The 24,842-nt window shown below is 36.4% G+C and overlaps 1 protein-coding gene across 22 annotated transcripts in view; it reads left to right on the forward strand.

Moving 5' to 3' along the window:
* The window catches only part of CREM (cAMP responsive element modulator), a 73,567-nt gene that overhangs the window by 9,890 nt on the left and 38,835 nt on the right, over positions 1-24,842 (forward strand). For 17 of the 22 annotated variants that reach the window (XM_023256530.2, XM_023256546.2, XM_023256548.2 and 14 more), the window contains exons 2-3: positions 104-204; positions 10,510-10,633. In XM_023256530.2, coding sequence (XP_023112298.1) covers positions 161-204; positions 10,510-10,633 — 168 coding nt within the window. In that variant the 5' untranslated portion in view covers positions 104-160. Of the gene's footprint in view, positions 1-103; positions 205-10,509; positions 10,634-22,295; positions 22,544-24,842 lie in introns of those variants that run through there. The other 5 variants (XM_023256549.2, XM_003988235.6, XM_003988233.6 and 2 more) reach the window with 5 other exon arrangements.

Consider the following 24,842-nt stretch of genomic DNA (forward strand, 5'->3'; position numbering starts at 1 on the left):
TAGAAATTAGGATATTCTCGGGTATTCTGTTATCGTTTTGAGAGACTTTTTTTAAAAATAAAATGTTATGATCTCCCAATTCAACATCATAATTTTTCTGCAGAATAAATAAAGAAGAAAACGGGGAAGGAACAAAGCATTGATTACAAATGTCTTAATAATGAGCAAATGTGGCAGGAAAAAATATATTAAGACAAATCTAAGGTAGGTGGATATATGTTTTTCTGTTCTTTTGAAAATTTTGCTTAGGTAAAAGTTAAAATAATGGATAAGTGAATAATGTATATATGTTAACATGCATCCATAAATGTATATGTATGTGTATATGTGTATATTATACTAATAGAGAATGGTAGTGTGTACCCAAAGTGGTCAGCCATTCAATTAAGACATTCATTCATCTTCTACCCTGTACTGTGCTAGGCAATGGGGGGAGCAGCGAACCTTTTACATTCAGCTTTTTTTTGCATGCTGGCCTTTTCATTTAGAGAGGAGACCATGTATAAGGATGTGGACAGAGTCTTAGTTTTTTTCCTTGCCTTTAAGCTATGCTTATACCTAACGTAAAACAAAACAAAGTACCATATTTTTACAAAATCCATATAGAGTTTTTCAAGTTTTCTTTTGGCTGCTTTCAGAGACCTTCTGGTTCATTTGTTGGATCTAGCTTTAAAAAGAAAATAAATTTTCTATGACATTTTATGTAAAACTCTTCACAAAGAATAGAAAGAACTAATACTTTTTCCTTTTGCAGCTGGATTCTATTTTTAAAATTTTACAAGTGGAAATATAGTTGTTCTGCAGTGTAGTTTGTCTTTGCAAATGGAATACAACTAAGCTTTTAGAAGTTTATTAGTTAATCAAACACTTTAATTAGGCAACTGCCTTTGTCTTATTTTTCATTTAGGTATATTTGACCTATATTTCCTTTTCTCTTCTTTGTTTTCTTTTAAAAACACTTTCATAAGTACCATGATAGCATCCCTTTAAAATGTTTTTCCTTTTTCTTCTGATTTTTCCTTCTACTAAATGTTTTATATGTTCTTGATGCAGAGGGATCCTGAATAACCCTGGTCATTAATTGCCTCGGTATTTCTATAATTATAAATATAATTTTATGAATATATGCCTTCGTATTCATTTCTAGAAGGTATATAATAGGTTGTCTACCTATTGTGTTGTACTGTACAAATAGTACTCTACTGCTGTACTTCAGAAGTTATTGCAGTGTGATGTAGTTCTATTAAAGTTCTGGAAAATAACAGAGTAAGCAAACAAATACATGTCTCTCCCTCTGAAAGTAGTTCAGCCTAGAAGTCTTTGAAAATTGTGCTAATGGATGGATCTTATTATTTTAAGACATAGCTATATTAACATTTTATTAAACTGAATCCTGATATATTCAGAGCATATTGGGGTAACATTTATTTTTCTATCAAAGAAAATGGTTTGCATTTCAGAAGAAATTTAACCTTCATAAAAAAAGTATAGTGTTACTACTATTAATCATTTATAAATTCAAATATGCCCATTTTAACAATCCTTATCTGTTTTTTAGAATTGTGGAACCAACTACTTGCCAGTAGTTTGCTTGCTATTAGTTTATAGTGCTTAATGGACTTTGGTTTTTTTAGTTTTTTATTATCTTCTATGTCTTATTTTTAAATATTGTATAATTTATAATTACTAATTGGTCTTTCTCTCTAATAAGGATTATTATTTAAGATTAAAATATTGCTTGGGGCACCTGGGTGGCTCAGTCGGTTGGGCGTCCGACTTCAGCTTGGGTCATGATCTCACAGTCTATGAGTTCGAGCCCCGCGTAGGGCTCTGTGCTGACAGCTCAGAGCCTGGAGCCTGCTTTGGATTCTGTGTCTCCCTCTCTCTCTGCCCCTCCCCTGCTCATGATCTGTCTCTCTCTGTCTCAAAGATAAGTAAAAACATTAAAAAAATTTTAAAGATTAAAATATTGCTTAATTTATAGATTATTAACTGTAGTACAACTATGTTTAATATTGATAGAAAATGAGATTTTAGGGAAAATACCTTATGATACCATAATGAACAATGAACAATGAAGGATTATAATGGATTTTTCTCTTACACTTTATTTAAAAAAATTTTTTTTTTAATATTTCTTTTTGACAGAGAGAGAGAGGAAGTGGGTTAGAGGCAGAGAGGGAGACACAGAATGTGAAGCAGGTTCCAGGCTCTGAGCTGTCAGCACAAAGCCCGACGCGGGGGCTCGAACTCATGAACCATGAGATCATGAGCTGAACCGAAGTTGGACGCTTAACTGACTGAGCCACCCAGGCACCCCTCTCTTATACTTTATAGATGAATTATGTCTGGACTAGTGAGGCTGATTTACAGGTGTTAGGATTTTATGTACATCATTTATACTGAGTTCTGGGTCCTGTATCTCCTGCTGGGATACTGTTTGAAAATGCTTAGTATAGTGCTTGACCCATATTCAACATTTAACTCTTAGTTGACTCTTCTTCCCTGAGTCCTGGGGTTGGTTTTTAGTGGGTTCAGGAGAAGAGTTGTACTAGAAAACAGTTGGATATTGACAGTAGAATAAAATTGCTTGAAAATGATAGAGTATGTATTTTAAATTGATAGTGCTGGCTTTACTCTCCTGTAAATGATTTTTACCTTCAAATAAATAGATTTTATTTTATTTTTTTAATATGCTTTTATTTTTTATTTTTTATTTTTAAAGTAATCTCTGCACTCAGTGTGGGGCTCAAACTCATGGCCCTGAGACCAAGCGTTGCATGCTTTTTTGACTGAGCCAGCCAGGTGCCCCTCAAATAAATTGATTTTAGTATCAAACTTTTACTGAATGATCTGTACTGGGCATTATACTAGGCATTCCTGAAGAATACAAATGGTATAAAATTAGATCCCCTATATCCCAGTGTAAAAACAAAGCATGTCTGGATGAAGATTATAACAACAGTTGCAGCATACTCAAAAGCACATCTTTATTATAAAATGTTGCCTAAACTGGAATGCCCAGAACACTAGCTGTGGAAGGAACCCTAGAGTCATAATCATAAGACTTCTTGTTCACTCTCTGTAATGCTACCTATTATGTACCCTATAGAAAGTCACTTGATCTCTCTAAACTGTACTTTTATCATTTTAGTGACATCTGACAGTTGCACAGTCTTCCCAAAAGTTGATTAGTTTATTTAACAATTATGGTAGATTCTGTAGTAGGCACTAGGAATACATTGAAGTATAAAATGTAATCCCTGTCCTTGAGCTTCTTACACTAGTGTTAGTACTTTGTGAACAAATGTATTCTATGCTAGACAAGTGCTATAATGGAAGTACTGCATAAAATCCTTTGGGAACTCAGAAAAGAACAACTAATTCTGTCCACAGCTGTTAGAATAGGCTTTTGAAAGATGGTGTCCTTCAGCCAGGCCTTGAAAAACTAGTAAGAATTTGCCTATTGGACAAAGAATGGATGAAGGGTATTTCAGGAAAAGGGAAGAACAGATAGCAAAGATTAGAACTGGGGGAATAGGATGTTTACTTGAAAGAAATGGCTTATAAGGAGGCTGGAATAGAGAATGTGGGAAAGAATAGAGTGACTGGAAATGAGGCCATAAAAGCGAAATGGAGTCACATTGTGAAAGAGATTGAATGGCAGTTTGGTTTGGTTTGGTAATTGAGAATATGGACTTTGGAAAAAGACCTTAGTTTAGAACTTGGCTATGCCACCCAAAACTTTGATGGTAAGATCAGATTCTTAACTTCCTTATATTTGCTTTTTATCTCTAAAAGAAGAACTAACTATACAGGTCTTATAAAGTTGTTAAGGATTAAAACTAGTATGATTTTACCACATGGTAGGCACCAACTAATAGTTGTGGTTATGATTATCATAAGAACTTTGAATTTTATCCTACAGTCACTAGGGAGCTACTAAAGACTTTTAAGCAGAAATGTATGCTTGAGAAAGGGAACTGTTAGCAGGGATTGGAGTAGGGAGATTGAGTGGTGGTGGAGAAGGGGATTAACTTGTTCATTAGTAGGTACAGTCATCACACTTGGTAATAACGCTGTAGGGAATGAAAGAGAGTCTCACAGATGACACCCAGCTTTTCAACTGAACAATTGGATGGATGGTGAGGCCCCATTTTTTGAGGTAAGAAACTCAGAAAAGGAACATATTTGTGGAGGAATAAGAGGAAGTTAGTTTTGGATCCAGTGAGTTTGAGGTACCTGTAGGGCACCTATTTGGAGATGTTAGGCATTCGAATATATGATTTTGGAATTAAAGAGAGACCTCTGGGTTAGAGATCTAGATTTGAGAGTGATAACCCTGAAGCTTGGTGTTTGAATCTAGAAAAATGGATGACAATACCCAGAGGGAGATTTGAGAGTGAGGTGAGAAGGCGAAACAGATTCCTGAAGACATGCAGTGTGAAGGTTAACATTGAGTAAGGGGAGGAATTAATTAGCAAAGGAGCTTGTGGAATTGTCAGAGAATCTGATGAGAGCAGAAAATGCAGTATAATGACATCAAGATAGAGTTTAAGAGGGAAGATATCAACAGTTTGGAATACTGTTGAGGAATCAAACTAGATAGGACTTAAAATGAACATTAGATTTAGTGACAGAGATTGGTTACCTTTACTAGAGAAGTTTAGTGAAGCAGAAGTCAGTTTAGGGTTGTGTAGGAATAGGTGAGGGGTAAAGAAATGGGATAGTGTTGGGGCGCTTGTGTGGCTCAAACAGCTGATTCTTGGTTTCGGCTCAGGTCATGATCTCACAGTTCTGTGGGTTCAAGTTCCACATTAGGCTCTGTGCTGACAATGTGAAGCCTGCTTGGGATTCTCTCTCTCCCTTTCTTTCTATTCCTCCCCTGTTCACACTGTGTCTGTCTTTCTCAAAAAATAAATAAACTTCAAAAAAAAGAAAGAAATGGACATAGTGTTGGTAATTCTTTAGTTTAGCAGTGAGAGGAAGAAGAGACATTCAAGGGAATAGTTAGAAAAGAACTTCTGGTTCAGTGTGTGTGTGTGTGTGTGTGTGTGTGTGTGTGTGTTTGAGATTGAAGAGATTTGAATAGGTTTAAATCTTGATAGGAGGAAACCATTGGAGAGGGGAGAGGATAGTTGATACTATAGTGCCTAGAGATCCAGAGGATAGATAAAAGAGTTTAAGAGTGGGGAGGCGGGAGGCAAGGTAAAATAGTGGGTATACAGGTAAGTGGTTTTTGATATGGTACCAGGAAATTGAGGGAGTACTCATCTGAAACAGGAAGCAAGGTCTTACATTGAGTGTAGGTGAGCTCAGGGATTTGAGAAGAGGGAGAAACATTTGAAAGAGTTGTACAGAATGGGAAAGTAAGTTCACTAGGGAAACAGTAAGATTGCTTGCCATTTGAGGTTAAAAACCATGAATTCAATAGCCTTAATAATATTGTTTTATAATTTTATTCAGTATTGTTCATAGAGTCATAGAGGAGATTGAATTGGTTTTATCTGAAATTGGTATTTACTAGGCAGATACAACAAAAAGAAAAGGGACAAGAGAATTTAGGGTATTGGGAGACAGTAATTGAAATGAGAAACCATGGATTCTAAGCTGAGTAGGATGAGATATGAAGAAAGGGGGCGGCTGATGGAAAGGGAGAAAGTGGTCTGGAGATCTCAGTGTGGTGGAACAACAGGTGTGATGGGAGTAATCAAGGGTGGGTGTCACCTGGGAGAATAGAATGTTGTAGTTAGGGTGGGATGTCAGAATCATTTCATAGGTGGAATAGTTTGGGACATGGTCCCAATGGACATTGTAAGACCAGCTAAGTAGATGGCTGAAGTGGAGTAGAGAAAATCTTGCACTAAAGCATCAGGGTGAGGCAGGGGTCCTTCCTTTGAGTGTTGAACATAGAATAGTGGAGAGGAAAGCTCTTAAGTCAAGTGCTAAAGTCTTCACTTTACATCCTGGATGTAGAGAAGATGATTATCATACGGATGAATATAAGATGGTACACCTAATATCCTTGGGCCTCAACAGAACAGGGATTTCTACAAAGACACAGAGGAGGAACAGCTGAGAAATAGTGAGGAACAAAGATGATACCAGGTCAACATTCTAATCCTGATTAGGTGTGGGAAGACAAGCTGGTCCCTCTTGAGAGGACCGAAGGGAGTGTTGGGAGTTCCAGATAGCACATTGCAAGGGCTTGGAAGAATAGGAGTAGGAATAAGCAACTGAAATACGGAGGGAAAGGAAGCACTATTTATGAGAGGGACAGTGGAGTATGGGAGGAGCTTACATCTTTGATGGTGACTGGGGAAATAGGAATGTGAAGTATTAATGGATATGATTCTGGCATGGAGGAAGGGGCATCATGGTTTAGTCATGGCTTACAGGGAGGCCAAGTGTGATATGTCATCTTTAGAATGGACAGCAGCAGTTGTGAGGAGCAGCAACTCAGCAGCTTGGTCCAGTGTTGGGAAAGGAAGTTATAATGGATGACACCACATGTGGCGGGGAAGATGAACAGGGGTGGCTGCTGACCTCCCATTTCTGCCTTTCTTTACTGGGAGGCTCAGCTCATCATGACATCCTGATTTGGCTGATATTTAGCTCTGTGGGTTTTTGTAGCTGATCTGGTACTGATTCACATGTAGACACACGTTTGTAACCTGTAGCTTTGGTGCTTGAATACTCTTGACTAAAAGAAGGAATATTAGGGAAGGGACAGGTATGTGAAAACTGTAGATTGAGGTGCATCATAGGAGGGGAGTGTGCACAGATACACACTTGGGAGTCATCTGCATACAGGACTGAAGGAGCCATAGTATGTAGATTGAAAAAAGGAAAAGGGCAAAGGATTGAACTGTGGGAAATACCCAGGAGAAAAATGGTCCAAGTAAGGTGATTGAGATAATGTATATAAAAACACGTTCATGTGTAAAACAATTAAAATGCTTAATAACTTACAAAGTCTTGTATTATATCTCAAAAAATGAGTCCTAGTTTCAGGTGACCTTTTAAGCATTAAAGTTTTTTTTTTTTTCTTAAATGTTTATTTTTTGAGAGAGAGAGAGAGAGAGAGAGAGAGAGAGAGCGAGCGAGCGAACACGAGCAGGGGAGGGGCATAGAGAGATGGAGAGAGAGAATCCCAAGCAAGCTCTGTGGAGTCAGCACAGAGCCCAATGTGGGGCTCAAACTTAGGAACCGTGAGTCATGACCTGAGCTAAAATCAAGAGACAGATGATTAACCTACTGAGCAACCCAGGTGCCCCCAATAGAGCTTTTTATGATGAGAGTCTTCCTGCATTCTATTATGTGTATCTCTTTCCTTAAAGTAGACTGAGTATATTAACCTTTAGTTGATGACTCAGGATAGTTATGATACTTATCATTATTGAATATTAACTCCTACATTTTTCAATTTCTTGAATGTAAAGAACTTGGCAACTTTATGCTGTATGGACCCAATTGCCACACACTTGGAATTCTAGATCTGCTTATTATGTTCTGTATCATTCCCCCTCCATCCCTGCCATTGTCAGTTGTCACTTCTTATATCTAGTATTTTTAGAAACTAGATGATTGAGAATTGTTTTGAAATAAAAATCAATGAGTTTAAAGTATGAACCCATGAGAAGTTCTCTTTGTTTTATAAGTTTTAGTGTATGGATCTTAGGCCATTTGTTTTGCCTGTTAACAAGAAACTTTGGCTTATTGTTGACTTGTTTACTGAATTCTATGTAGATATCAAATAGTTGAAACGTTATACTATATAGATGGACAAAATACACTAAAGGACCTAGAGTAGAGGAGGCATATGAGTGAGGTGGAAATTTTTTTTCTCTCTAGATCATTAAAAGCTATTCTTTCTCTGGTTCCGTTCAACCTTTTCTAGCCCTACTTCTACAGTCCTGCGTTGCCTCTTCCTCACTGAATCTAAGTAGGCTTCCTTAGCAGCCAGATTCTCTACCACCATCAGCTATTGTGTTTTCTAACTATGCTCCATACTTTACTTCCTCTCATAGTTCTCCTTTCCTCTTCTACCTGGTTAAATTCTTCTAATTGTTTAATACACAACTCATATGGCCCTATCCTCAGGCAGGTATAATCCTTACTTCCTATATTTCCCAAAGCATTTTATGCATAACATCCTTGACACAATTTAAGAAGTTACTTTGGGGCTCCTGGGTGGCTCAGTTGGTTAAGCGTCTGACTTTGGCTCAGGTCATCATCTTGTGGTTTGTGTGTTTGAGCTGAGCCCCACATCAGGCTCTGTGCTGACAGCTCGGAGCCTGGGGCCTGCTTCAGAATCTGTGTTTCCCTCTGTTTCTGCCCCTCCCCCACTCTCACTCTGTCTCTCTCTCTCTCTGTCTTGAAAATAAAATAAAAATAAACATTAAAAAAAAGTTACTTTACTTGTGTTCCCCTTTTGTGGGTCTACCTGATAGAATTGACCAATAAGCTAAGTTTTTCCTAAATTTTAATATACATCAGAATCTCTTGGATTTAAAAAAATTGGATGTCCCAGAAAGTTTGATTCAGTAGATTTGGGGTTGAGCCTGGGAATCTGCTTCTCACCCCCCACCCCAAAACAAGTACATTAGTTCTGATAAGAGTTGTCCAGGGACCCACTAATGAATAAATGCCTTCAGGGCACGGACTGTGATTTACCCACTTTTGTATTTTCAGGACCTGTCATGTAGATGGAGCTAACTAAATGTTTCTAAAATGAATAGTTTATTGGAGAAGGCCTTCTAGCATATATAGTGTTTGAGTTGAGACTCAAGTTCTTGGCAGAGCCTTAAGAGAGCTTTAAAAGGTGTAAGAAATAGCATAAGACAGCATTTCTCAAGTTGTTTTCAAAACACCACTTCTGGGACCTACCAGGTGGAAAAAGTCTTTAGTGGGCAGATACTTTTGGAAAATGCTGCCTATTGCACCCTTCAACCTTCTGAAAGCACACTAGCATATTCAGGCTTCTTAGAAGTTCAACAAAGAAAACCTTTTAACCCTGGATACTTACAACTTTTTCATTAAGTGTTCCATTACCCTCTCTTTTTTAAAAAAAAAAAAGTTTATTTATTTTGAGAGAGAGAGAGAGTGCACACAAGAGCAAGATGGGGAAGGGCAGAGAGAAAGTCCCAAGCTGGCTCCATGCTGTCAACACAGGGCATGCTGGGCTCATTCTCACGACCACGAGATCATGACCTGAGCCGAGATCAAGAGTTGAACGCTTAACTGACTGAACCACCCAGGCACCCCATCCCTTACCCTCTTTTAATGATAATACCTTTTCATATCCTGCAGAACTAATGTTCTGAGGTATTCTTTTTGGGAACTGTTCACATAAGCAAAAGCAGAGCCTTAAGAATTGTCAGTTTATACAGGGTGATGATCTATCCTTAGCTAGACTATTCTGGAAAATAATGAGAGATAAGGGGAATTGGGGAGTGTTGAGGGAAAGACATTTTTTTATAGTAGACTGTAGATTTTTATCTTTTATAATTGTTCTAAATTGTCATGATCAGTTGTAAGTACTGAAATGCTTTTCAGTAGTGAGGAGTAACTCATAGGTTTGAGGATGGAAGGCTTGGATTCAGGTAGTGACTATTGAAATACAAAAGAAGATAATTGAGTGCAAGACATAGATGAAAGATCTGTAGGATCTGTAACTACCTCTGGAAGAAAGGTCTGTACATTTTAATTCAAAGTTCTAAGTGGCTTGCATATTTATGGACTATGTATTTAGACTACCAAACTGAGAAAAACACATTGTATCATTGACAGTTGAAAAGATGCATAAGAGTAGGCAACATAGTTCCTATAAGTTTGTAAAATTTGATTTTGTTTAATTTATTCTGTTTGTATTTTGTAATTTCTTCTAGCAGGATAAAATATAGAAATACAGAAATCATTAACTTAAATTGAAATCACAGACAAAATTATGTCAAAAGTTTTTCCTGAAAAAATTGGATTCTCTTTTTTAAAGAACTGGGGAGTTGCAGAACATGTGGTGAACCCTGTGTGATTCAGTTTGAGGGGCTTATCAGAAACTTAGTGCTGGCAAAGCTAGACACATCTTTATATTATAATGCATTTAATTTAGACAATGGGGAAATTCTTTGATAGTATATATTATCAAGCAGGTATATTAGGCCTTGAGAGTCCTAGAATATTTATACTCACTGTAAAATAGAAAACCTACTTTTTTCACTCATTTATACTAGAGGGCTTAAAATAATTATCAAGGAGACATTCTTATAAGGTTAAAAAATTTTTTTTTAATAAATGAATTCCCATAAAACATTTTGCAGGGCTCCCTTGGTAATGTTTGTGTCCGGTGAGCAGAGTTAGTTTGGAGAGTTAAGACTGCCACTGAACCTATTTCTTAAAAAGTAAGGCAGAACAGTTGGATGACAGAAATGAATATCAGAAGGCCAGGTAAAAGCAGAGAAATCTTTCAGAAAGGGCCTTAATACTTCTTCCTTTTTATTGTCTTTTCAGACAAATGACCATGGAAACAATTGAATCTCAGCAGGATGGAAGTGTAACAGATTCTGTGGCAGAGAGAGAATCTGCTGATATGCAGACCCAGACTGGTCAAAATTCAATCCCTACCTTAGCTCAGGTAAATTTAATGTAGGCAGTAGGCAGGCACTGATGAAAGTTAAACTATATGGAAATAAGAAGTATGTGCAGATTCTGTTTTCTTGAAGTTGACCTTAAGTTTCCTCTGTTCCCTGGTTATCAGCCATTCTTGCTGATTTGATTTCAAAGAGAAGATACGTATTTTAATTACTTTTGCCTTGTAACAGACACTTTGCTGTGCTCCCTCCACCACCACCACTTATGCAAAAGGAAAAACAAAAACCTGTCCACGATATGTAATCCTCAAGTTACTGTTTGAGAAGGTTGGTAATTCCAAGTTGGTATAGTCTTATATTCTCGGGTAGAAATACTGCAGAAATCTTCCCATTTGCCTGGTATATATTTGCTTTGATCTTTACTTTCTTTTTAGCTAGATCTTTGAATTGGTCTCATTTAGAGACTACCAGTATGAGTTAGTGCCTGGTTTTCAGCTCCTAAAATTTATTTCTGAGATATGTATAAAAATATGTAGTAAAAACAAACACATTTGTTTATTTAGCTCATCAAATATTTATTGAGTACCTACAGTGTGTAGGTATTTTGCTAGATGCATGGGGAGGTGTAGTTTCTGGCCTTAAATATCTCATGGTTTAGTGGGAAGACAGGTGTTTGAATGATAATTCCAATAGTGTAAGAAGTGCCATAAAACTTTATGTAAGGCTGACAGAGGAGAGGGAGCAGCTGCTAACTGGGAGTACTTTGCGGAGGATTCTTACTTTTGAGCTAGATGTAAAGGGTTTGATGTAGGAGTCTGCCATGCGGACAAGGATAGGGAAGCATATGGTAGGCCAGGAAAGAGTGTGTGCAGAGGCACAAAGCCAGAGAGTACATGGTGTTAGGGAACTACAGGTGTAGAAGCTAATTGGAGCCCAGCATCAGGGCTAGGATGCTGAGTTGGTAAAGGTACGCAGAGGTCATGTACATTTGAGAGTGTAGAGTATCCTGGATTCTAAATATTCTTGAAATATTTCCATGTTCACTATGTTTAGAACACTAGTAGCTGTGTGGACTATTTGGAGGTTGGATTGGAAGTCAACCAACAGGTAGAGAGGACACCATTTATGTGGAATCATGGTATTATGGGATATGGTGGAGTGGTGAGATTTTCATAGGATCTTGAAGGGAGGATAGAAAGGACCCAGATGGCTGACTGGAGGTCCAGGGGGAACACCAGGTACTTCCTGGGTTGTTTCAGGCCAGACTGGTTCTTGTGAGGTCCTTCATCCCCAGGACAGGACCCCAAGCACCCAGCCTGCTTTTCCTTCCTCCTACAAACTTCTAACACCCACTCACCCCCTGGGGGTTTTCTCACAAGTGTTCTGTGGAACTGCATCTCCCTGGCAACACCCCCTCTTTGTTACGCTGACACAGGCATGCAGACCTTTTGCTATTTAAAAGGGGGGGCAGCCTTTTTCTTATTAACAAAATGCATGTTCATTGTAGAGAATTAACAAAATATGTATTATTATAAAGAAGAAAATAAAAACTGTCCATAATCTTGACATCCAGAAATTTAATCATTGTTAACATTTTGATATATATCTTTTAGTCTTATGATCCGTGTAAATAGAATACAGTACACATATATTTTTTCATAAATTTGTGATCCTCTAGAGCTTTTATCACTATGATTCCTGATCTGTAATTCTGCCCTTCTTTGCTGAAGCAGTATTTGAAAGCAAATCTTCCTTTCGCCTCCACCGCCCTCCTCTTAGGTACTGGCTCACTTACCCTCACTTACCCCCTGCCTCTTGTGGGCCTGCACAGTCAAAACAATAGCTCTCCATTGTCTAAAACTGATAATTTGCAATTCTGAGGACCTTCAGCCTGGGTGACACCCAGCTCTGTGAGCGTCAGTTCAGAAGTTGGTAAAGAGTTCAAGTAATATGAAGTCTGAAAAATAACCTTCAATTTATGAGGTCTTAGAATTAAATAAGAGTCCAGCGAACAGAAACTAGATTTTAGTAGATTAGAAAATGAATAAGAGGTAGAGGAGGTAGAAATTGGGAGTATAGATTCTTCAAGAAATTTTTCTGTGTAATTATAGAGAAAGATGGATCTGTGAGACAAAGGAATGAGAACAGGGGTATGAGAAAGTTAGAACAGGGGTATGGGAAAGTTGAGTGTTTTGAGGAAAATGGAAAGAGAGAGACACGTGTGAGAAGGCTGAATCAGACCTATGGAAAATCCCGTGGCTTACATTTATAATGCTTGCTTTTTTTAACTGTCTCAACTAATCAAATGTTGGTATTTATTAAATCTGAATAGCAAGTACATGAACTTGCTCTAGTATTTTATTTTCTATGTGTCTTAAAGATTGGATCAAAAAATAAACTATGGTTTTTATCTTACACACATTAAGCATGTTGAGAGATTAAGATAACCCTTGTGTCGAATCATTGATTATTTTGGTTAACTAAGAGTTATTCTCTGTGCCATGCATGGATCATGATTTTTTGAAGAATTAGGACACAGTTCTTAGTAGTCAAAATTTTCTAAACATGATTACCAATTTATATTCTTGTGATGCCTGAAGCTGTTCATTTATGAGGTATTCATTATTATGCAATACTATATAAGTATTAGGAAATCAGGTTGAACTCTTTTTTAAACCTATAATGCATACTAAAAGTGACTACTCTTCTGAATAATTCCTGATGTCAATGTATACTTGCCACCTGTTTCATTTTTTTTCAGATTAGAGGACTATTTTGTATAGAGAGGAATTTGTAACATTTAATTTCATTTTTACATGGTCAAATTACCATTAACTAGTATAGGAACAAAAAGACCAAAAGATTTGATCGGTTTAATCCTTTGCATCTGATCATTTGTTAGTAGTAGTTTTGAGTACCCTGGCTTTTCCAAAGCTTCTGCTAATCAAGGGTACTCCAAAAACCAAATCAAGGGTACTCCAAAAACCATCACATTCATGAAGATCTGACAGCTTGAGCTTGCTCTGTGCCCTCAGGCCTCTGTGTGTACAAAGGGAGGCTAGAGTTTTAAGTTTGCAGTTTTTCTGTTTTATAACTTCCCAGATATAAGTGGAGTCTTTTCCTTCTATGTGTCTTCAAAAGTATGTAGAAGTCACAGTGGTGATAATGTCAAAGAGCTGGAAAGCAGGAGTTTCCATAAACAGACCCTGGGGTGGCAAATCCTGGAGGTTAAATTGTGAGTTGGCTTTCTTCTTGCCTGAGTTATTTTTCAGGTTGATTTATTTTTAATTGAAGCTGCTTTCTTCTTCGTTAAGTGTATGTGTTGCCGTGTAAGACTAGATTCCATTCCCCTCTCCCCTTGGAAAAACTCTTGGTAATAAATTGGAGAGTTTATTTTGTTTTACTTTATTATTATTTTTAAAATTTTTATTTATTTATTTAGAGAGAGAGCGCAAGAGAGAGCACACACGTGCAGGGGAGGGGCAGAGGAAGAGAGGATCTGAAACAGGCTCTGCACTGTCATCTCAGACCCCTACTTGGCTTCAACTCACGAACCGTGAGATCATGACCTGAGCTGGAGTCGGACACCTAACCCAGCTGGGCCACCCAGGCATCCCTGGAGAGTTTATTTTAGATAACCAAACCAGGAAAAAACCCTGTCCAAAAGCCAAAATGGTGAAAAGCAAAATTACTATATATGTGTATATACACATGTGTATATACACATATATATGTGTATATATATACATATATATGTGTGTGTGTGTGTGCACGCGTGTGTGCATAAGTATATACATATGTATATATTACTGTATATACAATTAGTTTTAAAATAGTCACACATCCTCTGGAAATAATATAATCTTTAAATGGATAATGGGAAGTTAAACTTTCTTTTATAATGTAAGATTTCAAACATATACAAGACTAGAACAATGCTACTATAAATTTATATGTATGTATATATAAACAGTTACTAAGATTTTATAGTCTCATCTATCTTCTTTTTTTGTTGAAGTATTTTAAGCAGCTCTGCAAATTTCAGACATCATGTCATTTTACTCCTACTTCTGAGTATACAGCTTATAAAAGATTATGGACTTTTTTTACTGTAACAAATGTCACAGTCATACCTAATAAAATCAAGCATAATTCCTTGACATAATATGTACTTCTTATTCACATTTCCCATTTATCTCACAAATGTGTACTCTACTCTGAAAGCAAGATTGAGGACACCCTGAACTTTACTTGTTGTAAGCCTCTTGGGGATTGTTAATGCCACCATGAAGATGTGGGTAGGTGGGTAGTAATCCACATGGAGCCACTGGAAAGGATGTGCTTTAAAACTAGCTTTCTGGAGCCTCATTCCTTAGAGCGGCTGATGAAGTCTCTGGGCCTGAGTTTGGCACCTCTTCTCTGAAATACCTCTTCCATATAAATGACCAGTTCTCAAGCTTTCAGCAAAGATGAAAGGAGCAGAATCACAGGAGTCATGGAGCTCGAAGCTCTGGAGATAATCAGGGTCATCATATTGCCTCAAGAGAATTTGTTCCAATATAAAATTTAATCTTTCCTTTGGACCTGTGTATTTTTGGAAACAAGGAGACTATAGGCAGCAGAGAAAACCACTAGGGACTGTTCAAGGATTATATGCTCTGCTGATCTCCTTTCTTATCCTGTCTGTTCTAAATGCAAACAGTATTTAAAGAAGCACCTCAGAATAAAGCAGGCCCAGGGGCATCTGGGTGGCTCAGTCAGTTAGCAGTTAAGCATCCACTTTGGCTCAGGTCATGATCTTGCAGTTCGTGAGCGCTGACAGGTCGGAGCCTGGAGCCTGCTTCAAATTCTGTGTTTCCCTCTCTCTCGGCCCATCCCCTGCTCGTGCTCTGTCTCTCTCTCAAAAGATAAACATTAAAAAAAAAAATTTTTTTTTTTTTTAAAAAGAAGAAGAAAGCAGGCCTGGCATGCAGCGAGGCGTTGAAGCAGGAATGATTTAACAAAAGACACATTTTAATGTATGAGTTTTATGTTTTCTGTTTCAATCTGGTGGACAATTACAATGACATTTCTCATTGCTTTGGCTGGCTATGCCAAAAATCCACCTTCTTGGTCCTAAGTAGGACCAGGAAGGATGTGTTTGGCTATCACAAAATGAGACAAAATAAAAGCAACATTTGCTCTTGATAATGGGTCAGCAGCTTCCTATTTGTATGCTAATGATCGGCTGCATTGTGTTTAGTTTATTTAGTATATTTACTGTTAGCTAACTAAATCTAGTTTAAGCTTAGTGTTTAGTTGAATCTTGGTTTTCCGACTTCAATTTACTAATTCCGTTACTTGAGGGATTCTTCCTGAAGGAGAAAAATATTCCTCTCAAGATTTTGAGGTAAAAATTTTCATTTCAGTATTAATTTTCTATTGCTCCTTATTTTTATGTATTCCTTCTTCTGGCTCTTTTTCACTGCCTTAATTTAATTGTTTATGTAATGTTTTATTCACTTAGAATGATCTCAAAAATGAACAAAAGTTGGAGGAAAAAGTAAAACTGAATTTTTTTCAGTAAATGTGAAATCTGCATTGTATGATATTCTTTAGTCAACTAATTCAAGAAAATACAGTTTTGAAATATAACTCATTCATGAAGGTAATTCAAGGTTTGAGGGACATAAGTGAGAGTAATTTGTGAACTTGTTCAGTTTGAACAAGAATGTTATATTTCTATATCTGTACTCATATTTTGTAATTTTGTATATAATAGCTAAGTACATTTCTTTAAATGTTAGTTTTTAGTTGTAGGATGCACTCTACATTTGCATCTTAGTGATAAAACTTTGAATAAAATTTGATGTTTAAAGGTGCTTTAAGCAGGTTTAAAGCAATCAGAGGCAAATTGCAGAAAAAGATTTAGTTTTTATACTTATTATAATCAGAAAGAAATACATACAAATTAGTTTTAGTGCTGGAGAGATTGTTAAAGATTTTCCCTCATTTGTAATGATTTTCTATGAGGTTTGGATACCTTTTGTTTCATGTTCCAAGTTCTCAGCTTTAGTAAAACATGTGGTTTGTCACTAGCAGTAATGGAAAAAGAACCGAGTGTAAACATAGTTATTCTTTTTACCCTTTTCTCTGTGATTGTTTTCTAATAAAAGAGTAGGCTCAGGGAATGGTTTATATGGTAGCTGACGTTTAAGAGGTACAGACTTTCAGATTTGCCAGATGAAAATGTTCTGAATGAATGTTTCACGACAGTGTCAATATAACTTACTGCTGAATTATAAACTTAAGATGGTTAAATGGTAAATTTTATTCTAACTTTATGACAATAATGAAAAAAACAACAAAAAGTAGACATTGAAATTTGAAAAAAGGGAATGTTAATTTTTGTGGTTTCTTTGAATAAGATTCAGAGGTTATTTAGTTTGTCTGATTTTAATTTTTAACGTTGCTACGACCTTTGTAAACTCCAAACTGTTAAAGGAATTAGATTTGTTAAAAGAACTACAAAACACAGAGGCTTTTGGAAATTTTCACTTCATTGATTAATTGTGATGGCAGCTTAATAGTGCTCTTCAGAAATGTGAGTTTTATAAGCCTGACAGCTAAATCTCTCATGGTTCTCCAAAATGGCATTGGAGAGAAAAGCCTGCTTATGGTAGTGAATGTATTAAGTAGACACAATATCAAATGAAGATGAAGCAAACAGAAATAGTTCAGGAAAAAAACTTACCTTTAAATAGGTATGTTCTATACAGCAGTAGACCTCTACTTTGGCAGATAATACCTTTAAAAAAAAAAAGACAATGGGTATATATTTGATAATCAGATATGTTAATACACTGATAGGTATTGCTAGTGTAAGTTGGTCTCCCAGGTCCTTAGAACTTTCTAGTTTTACCTTTTTTAAAGACTTGTTTACTACTTTGCACTTGGTGTAAGGAAAAAGAACTCTCATGAATACATATATACACAGTTTGAATTAAATGTAGCTGTTTACTTAAAAGTACTGAAGTATTTTTCATACTATTTTGTAACACTAAAGACACAAAATTATTTTCTTAATGTTTATATATAGTTTTAAGTTAATACTTAAGACTGAATTCTTTGATCTTCATTTCTTAAAAACATAAGAATACTAATTTCATAGATTAAGGTAAAGGAGATGCGGTGTGTGAAGTGCAAGTACAGTGCTTGGCACCTGTTTGCTTTTATCATTACACCAACCTGCCTCAGATGGTTAGAGTGGTAGCAGTTAGGCCAGTGGTTGCCATTAGGCTTTAAGACGAAGTGGCTTATACTGGTTTAAAAATACATTGTATTAGAAATTCATTCAAAAGTAATATAAATCTACTGACTATGCTCAAATAGGCCTCCAGAGGGTATAGAAAAGGAAAGATAATTTATAGTTGTTTTATAAGCAACATTCTGCTATGATGCCATGAACTTTCTTTAATTGGTATGTTTCATGCTCCTAAATTAAAAGAAAATTTTTTTTAATGTTTATTTTTGAGAGAGAGAGAGAGAGAGATAGAGCATGAGTGGGGGAGGAGCAGAGAGAGAGGGAGACACAGAATCCAAAGCAGGGTCCAGGCTCTGAGCTGTCACCACAGAGCCTGACGCGGGGCTTGAACCCACAAACCATGAGATCATGACCTAAGCTGAAGTCAGATGCTTGACCGACTGAGCCACCCAGGCGCCCTATGCTCCTAAATTTTTATATTTTGTATTTCTTTTAGGGATTTAAAAACATTGCAAGAATTTCTTTATGCCATTTTGGCTCTAAAAACCTAAATTATGATTTATTACTAGACTTTAGAGTTCATATTAAGACCAAGTTTCATTATAATGCTTTTTTTAGGAGCAAAATTCTTTGACTTGCCTGTGTATGTATTCTGACCTTTGGACTGAAACTGAAAAAATTTAAGGATGCAATTTGGTCTAGTCATATTCTGTCACTGATTTAGATTTTGAATTTTGTTAACTTCCCACCTGAATTTTGAGGAGGACTTAAAAAGTATTTTAACCTTTGCAAATCAGAGGATTAATACATGTAAATTAATTAACCTCTAAATTCGTGACTAAATTATTTAAATGAAATGCAACAATAATAAAAATAACAAAAGTGAGTATTTACTGCATGCTCAGTATATGCCAGGCACTTGGGCTCTGTCCTCATAACAACTCTGTAGAAAGGTACTTCTTTCATTCTTAGCACTTGTGGAAAATAAGTTATAGAGAGACTGAATAACTTTTCATAGTTCACACAGCTAGTTAGAGGCAGAGCCAAAATTAGAACCCAGGCAATCTGGTTTTAGATTTCATTAAGCAGTCTACTTGTAATACATAGGGTACTCTGTGTTGAACCAGACAGTACCTTGGAAATTCCATAATAATGGAATATAATAAATACATGTTATATATAGTTGCTGTATACACACACACATGCAGTACTATGCAGTATCTATTACATATAGACTGTATACTGTTATTCCTTCATTGTTCAGTGGCAGATAGTTCCATTTTTTTTTAAGTTTATTCATTTTGAGAGAGAGAGAGAGAGAGAGAGAGCATGTGATCAGGGGAGGGGCAGAGAGGGAGAGGCAGAGAGAATCCCATGCAGGTTCCACGCTTTCAGCACAGAGCCCAATGCGGCACTTGATCTCAGGAACCATGAGACCATGACCTGAGCTGAAACCAAGAATCAGACTCTTAAATGACTGAGCCACCCAGACACCCCAGGATAGTTACATATTTAGATTCCAACTCAGCTTTTCATCTGGGGTGTGTGAAGAGCATAGAAAATTTAAATTTCATCCATTTTGATGTATTATTAATTATTTCCATGTTATATCTAGCACCAGTACCCATTTTAAGTGTTGAACCATAACTCTGGGCCAAGAGCACCCAGAGTTTTAGAATTATATTTTATAAGATGATGAAGAAATCAGTCCCATTGCCTTTGGTACAATCAATTTATTGAATGCTTTCCTGCCAAGAAGCTAGTTAGTTACTATATCCACCAAATATGGGGCCATAGTTATTTATTATTTTTTGTGTTTGGTAAAAAAATACATGAATCTGCAGTCTTAACAAGTTTAAGTGTACAGTTTAGTGGTGTTAAGAATATTCACATTGTTGTGAAACAGATCTCCAGAATATTTTCATCTTGTAAATCCAAAGGTCTGTACCCAGTAAATGCAAACTTTCTTTTACCCCTGCTTTCACCCCTGGTAACCACCACTCTACCTTCTGTTTTTATGAATTTAACTACTTTTAGATACTTCATGTAAGTGGATGGATCAGTATTTGTCTTTTTGTGAATGGCTTATTTCACATAGCATTATGTCCTCCAGGTTCATCCGTGTCATAGTATGTGATTGGATTTTTTTCCGTTTAAAGGCTGAATAATATTCCTTTGTGTGTGTGTGTGTGTGTGTGTGTGTGTGTGTGTGTGTGTGTGTGTGTATTTACACCACATTTTGTTTATTATTACTATTTTTTAAAGAAGTTTATTTTTGAAGTAATCTCTACACCTAATGTGAACCTCGAACTTACAGCAGGAATCACACATTCTTCCAACCGAGCCAGCTAGGTGCCCCTGTTACTACTTTTTTTACGGGGTTTTGTATTGCTTTTGTTTTTGTTTTTTTTGCCAGTTCAGTACTCTTTAGGAACTTACACCAAGTTATTGCTTGAAGAAACAAAATAAAATAATTCAAGTGAATTGCAATTTGCTTTATAGACATTCTTACAAAGAGTTTTTTGCTCAGAAATAAAGATTAACCTGAAGTTTGGCTAATAAGTGGTTTTCAACATTCGTTCTGTGGTTTCTGGCTTTTGGCATATACATTTCTTATTCGTTATTAGAAATGATCTGTATTATTGTTAAGAGTAGTTTCAATATTTATGATTCTTATATCTGCTCGGTAAATGCCATTTTAGGCTCAGGATTTCACTGCAACTTCATTAGGTGTGCTTATTTGCATCTGGCAAATATGTAATTATAATCAGTTTTAGTTTCAGTCTTACTGAAACCAAATATAAAATTGATTTTTAAAAGTTCTCAAGTTAAAAGAATTATGACTTCTTTAAGATAATACTCATTTTCATAGTGCCTTTAAAATACAGTATGATTAATGAAGCACATCTCATATTAGTTAGCATAAAAAAATGATGTTCCAACTGTTACAAATAGGAAGTTCAAGATACTATAAGGATCAGGTAGGAAAAACAAATCAGCTAGAACATTGTTTTTCAAAGGCTGAAGAACCCCTAATTTTAATTTGTGCTCAAATGATCCTCCCTGCTTATTTGATGTATGTATAATCAAACTAGACTCTGTATAATTGAGAATGACTTGATTCCAGTATTTGCTTTGCTTTCAAGAGGAGAATTTAAAAAAATTTTAGTTTTTATTTTTATTTTATTTCATTTTTTATTTGTTTTGAGAAGAGCACGAGCGAGATGCAGAGAGAGGGAGAGAGAAAATCCCAAGCTGGCTCTGTGCTGTCAGTGCAGAGCCGAATGTAGGGCTTGATCCCACAAACCCATGAGATTATGACCTGAGCCAAAACCAAAGAGTCAGATGCTTAACTGACTAGGCCATCCAGGAGCCCCAAGAGGAGAAATTTTTTAAAGAGACTTAATATTCGGCCATTTAATATTTACAGTACCAGAAACTGTGACCCACTTCCCCCTTCTTATAGTATTCAGATTATAGATTTCATATAGTATCTGTTTATGCCCCCCACACAATAAAAGCATGTGAGACAACAGCATTCCCATGGAGTTCTCTTTAGAATTTTAACATAGTAGATATAAAAATCTGAGTCTTATGTGCTAAGTGTGTTATCAGTAAATATTTGAAATTCCCAAGGTAAAATTAAGTAAAATTTAACTGTGTTGAATTTTGCAGTCTGTTAGCCACACTTAAAAATAGAAAAGAGAAGAAACTCTGTAGGAAAGAAGGACACTAAAAATGAGACAAAGTCTGTATTTTCCATTTTGTGTTTTCTTCATTTAGTACAGTTAAGAACAACTTTTCATTTTTTTAATGTTTTTATTTATTTTTGAGGTACACACACACACACACACACACACACACACACACACACACAGAGTGAGTGGGGGAGGGGCAGAGAGAGAGAGAGGGAGACACAGAATCTGAAGCAGGCTCCAGGCTCTGAGCTGTCTGCACAGAGCCCGTCACGGGACTTGAACTCATGAGTTGTGAGATCATGAGCTGAGCCGAAGTTGGACTCTCAACCAGCTGAGCCACCCAAGTGCCCCAAGAATAACTTAAAAAAAAAAAAAAGAAATATTTTGCATCTTATTCAGGTGTTCACTTTTATAATATTATCTCCCTGATTCCAACCTTAAAATATGTGAAATATTCTGTAAACACTTTTTTTCTCATAGAAGAAACAGACTCTTTTAAGAATCTTGTTTTAATACACAGAAATCAAGATAGTTTCCCATCTTCTTGCTTAGAGTATTAGTAGATTTTAATTGTAGTCCTTAAAATAGGTAATGTGTAGATTTGATTTCTCAGGAGCAGAAGTGACAGTGAGATCTGCTATGATGTGAATTCACATTTTTTCCCACCCTTTATTAACTGTTTTGAATGCAGGCCCAATAGCTCTGTGACATTTGCAGCTGCACTGTGACATCATAAACCCCATCATAAGGGAACCTGGCTACGGATTGGAGGTAGTCCACTAGGTGCTAATCAAGTGCTGTGTTACAACATTGTGAGGTTTTCCCAGTTACAAGTGTCGTTATAAGGATTTTTAAATTATTATTGCAAAGCCAAGTAAGGCTGTCGGTTGCATCAGTTTAACTTCAGATCAACTACTGTCTAGTGGGGTTGGTGGTGGATGTGGTGGCATCAGCATAATCTATGTTTCAGGCATCCAATAGAAGAGGATTATTCAGGGGATCTGGAAGAAAAGGTAAATTATGTCTACTATGAGTTCATTCTACACACTTTTTGAGCCTCATAAAAAGATATAAATATGAAATATAAAATATACCCATTTTATTTTTTTGTTTTTTGAGGAGCTGTCTACATGACTGTTGGAATGTGATGAATATACTCTTAGATCTTTCTATGGCCTTCTCCCTCTCTTCATTTAAGCTTTTTATAAAAGCAACTGTTCCCTCCTCTGAGAAGCTTTCCACAACAGGTATATTTTGATTAGCCTCCTTCCACACTGCCCCTGCCTGTCACTCTCTGATCTCTTACTCCGCTTCATTTTTCTTTGAAGAATTTAACACCACCCAAAATGATACATTTGTCTCTTCATCTGTTTTCTGTCTCCTGATCTGGGAGAGCAGAAACTTTTTCACTATCTCCACTGTCTAGACTGGTCCACATGGCAGGCTCCCAATAAGTATTTGTCAAGAGAATAAAAGAATGAGTTAATTCATAAGTATGACTTGTTTCTGTGAGATTTTTTGTGTGTATTTAGCCTTGGAATGAGTAGTTGACATTTATAAGAAATATTTCTCTATTTCTACCTGCAGTATGCATATTTTAGTTCAGATGAATTAAAGTTTATGTCCCTTTACCAATGTCTTTTTAGGAAAGACTATTGATTCTCTTCTTTTTCCAGAGCTTCTTTAGAATTCTGTTTGCACATTATGAATAAAATAATTATAATACTTTTAATAGATTGCTCTTTCTTAGTGTTGCTCAGATCTTTGTTTTTTTTGGCTCTAAGGCATCAGTCACACAATTCTCCTTCTTATTAGCATTTTCACTTCGTTGCCCTACCATTGCTTTCAACCTGGCCTACCTAAAACTGAATCTACCACCTGACACAAAACAAAAAGATGCTTCTTTATTTACCCACTTTTGGCTTTAGAACTTCCATGCATGTTCTTGAATCATTGCCAGTGTTCGTTCTATGCCACCTGTGTACAATATACCACTTCAAGATGCTGTATATTCCACTTGTGGCCCATGTGATCAGTATAATATAATGATAATACTAAGATGTAAATGTAGGGAGCCACATGAGGTTTTGTTTTGTTTTTTAATGAATAACAGTGGTTTAGCCTATTAACTCTACCAGTGCAGTGATAGGAGTAATACTAGTCACATCAGTATGGTAAAATCAATGGGAATAGAATGTCTGAATATAGAATGTCTCTAGATCTAAGGGGTTTTTCTGTTTTTGTTTTTGTTTTTTTTCCCCAAAGATATAACTTAATTCTAACTCTAGAGTATGTCATTTCTGCTGGTTCTCTACGTGTATTTCAGCAGTTTAACAAAAGAGCTGACCCGTGAGCTTTTGCACTGCCCAGAGTTTGGACATAGAGAAGTTTCACTGTAGTTATAGAATTCCTATAACTCATCTCCAGAATTCTAGGAATACAGTTTGTATTAGTTCCCTTTCCACAGCAGGTATTCTTGACACTAAGCCACTTTGATAGAGTGATTATTTAATAATTTAAAATCTTGAAAATTATACTTGAAAGGTAAGTAAAGCAACTTAGAACATGATTTATATTTATCAAACCTGTATGAATCTTTCTTGAGTTGTTCATTCTTCAAAATATCTAACGTCTTTGAAGCTGGATTTCCAAAATTTAAAACTTCTGCTTAAAAGCTTGAATTTTGTCACTGACCATAAACACTGTCAGTTGTTTTTCTTGAAGTGACAAGCTCACTTCATTTGCTTTTAAGAAAATGTTTTCCTAAAGCTCAAGTTTGAATAGCATAATTTGTTTGGCTATTGGCCATTCTTTTGAGAAAACTGATCTGCCATCTCAATCTGCAGGTCCAGTCTGTAATACTTCTAGTACTCTGGGGTATAATTCATATTATATTTTACTCAGTCTGACATCTGAACTCTCTATCAGGGTTACTGGATATATTGGTTCCGGCTGTGCTGCTGTGGTGTAGTTGATATCACAGCCTGCTGTGTTGCTCAGTTCTTTACGCTGTGAGCCAGGGCCTAAGAGCTACATTGGGATACAGCAGCAGTTTTCAAAGTGTGGTGTACACAACCCTAGGAGAGACTCCAGGAGACTTTCAGGAGGCTTAGGAGGACTAAAGTATTTTCATAATAATGCTAAGGCTTCTTTTCCTTTTTCTCTATATTGATACTTGCACTGATGGGTGTAAAAATAGAAGAGGGTAGGGGTAAACCTGTTGGCGCCTTAGCATGAATCAAGTCAGAGGCATCAAACTATACCAGTAGTCATTGTGTTCTTCATGGACATTCTCTTGCAGTTTTCAAAAAA

Source organism: Felis catus, chromosome B4 (genome assembly GCF_018350175.1).
Source record: "Felis catus isolate Fca126 chromosome B4, F.catus_Fca126_mat1.0, whole genome shotgun sequence".
Lineage (NCBI taxonomy): Eukaryota > Metazoa > Chordata > Mammalia > Carnivora > Felidae > Felis > Felis catus.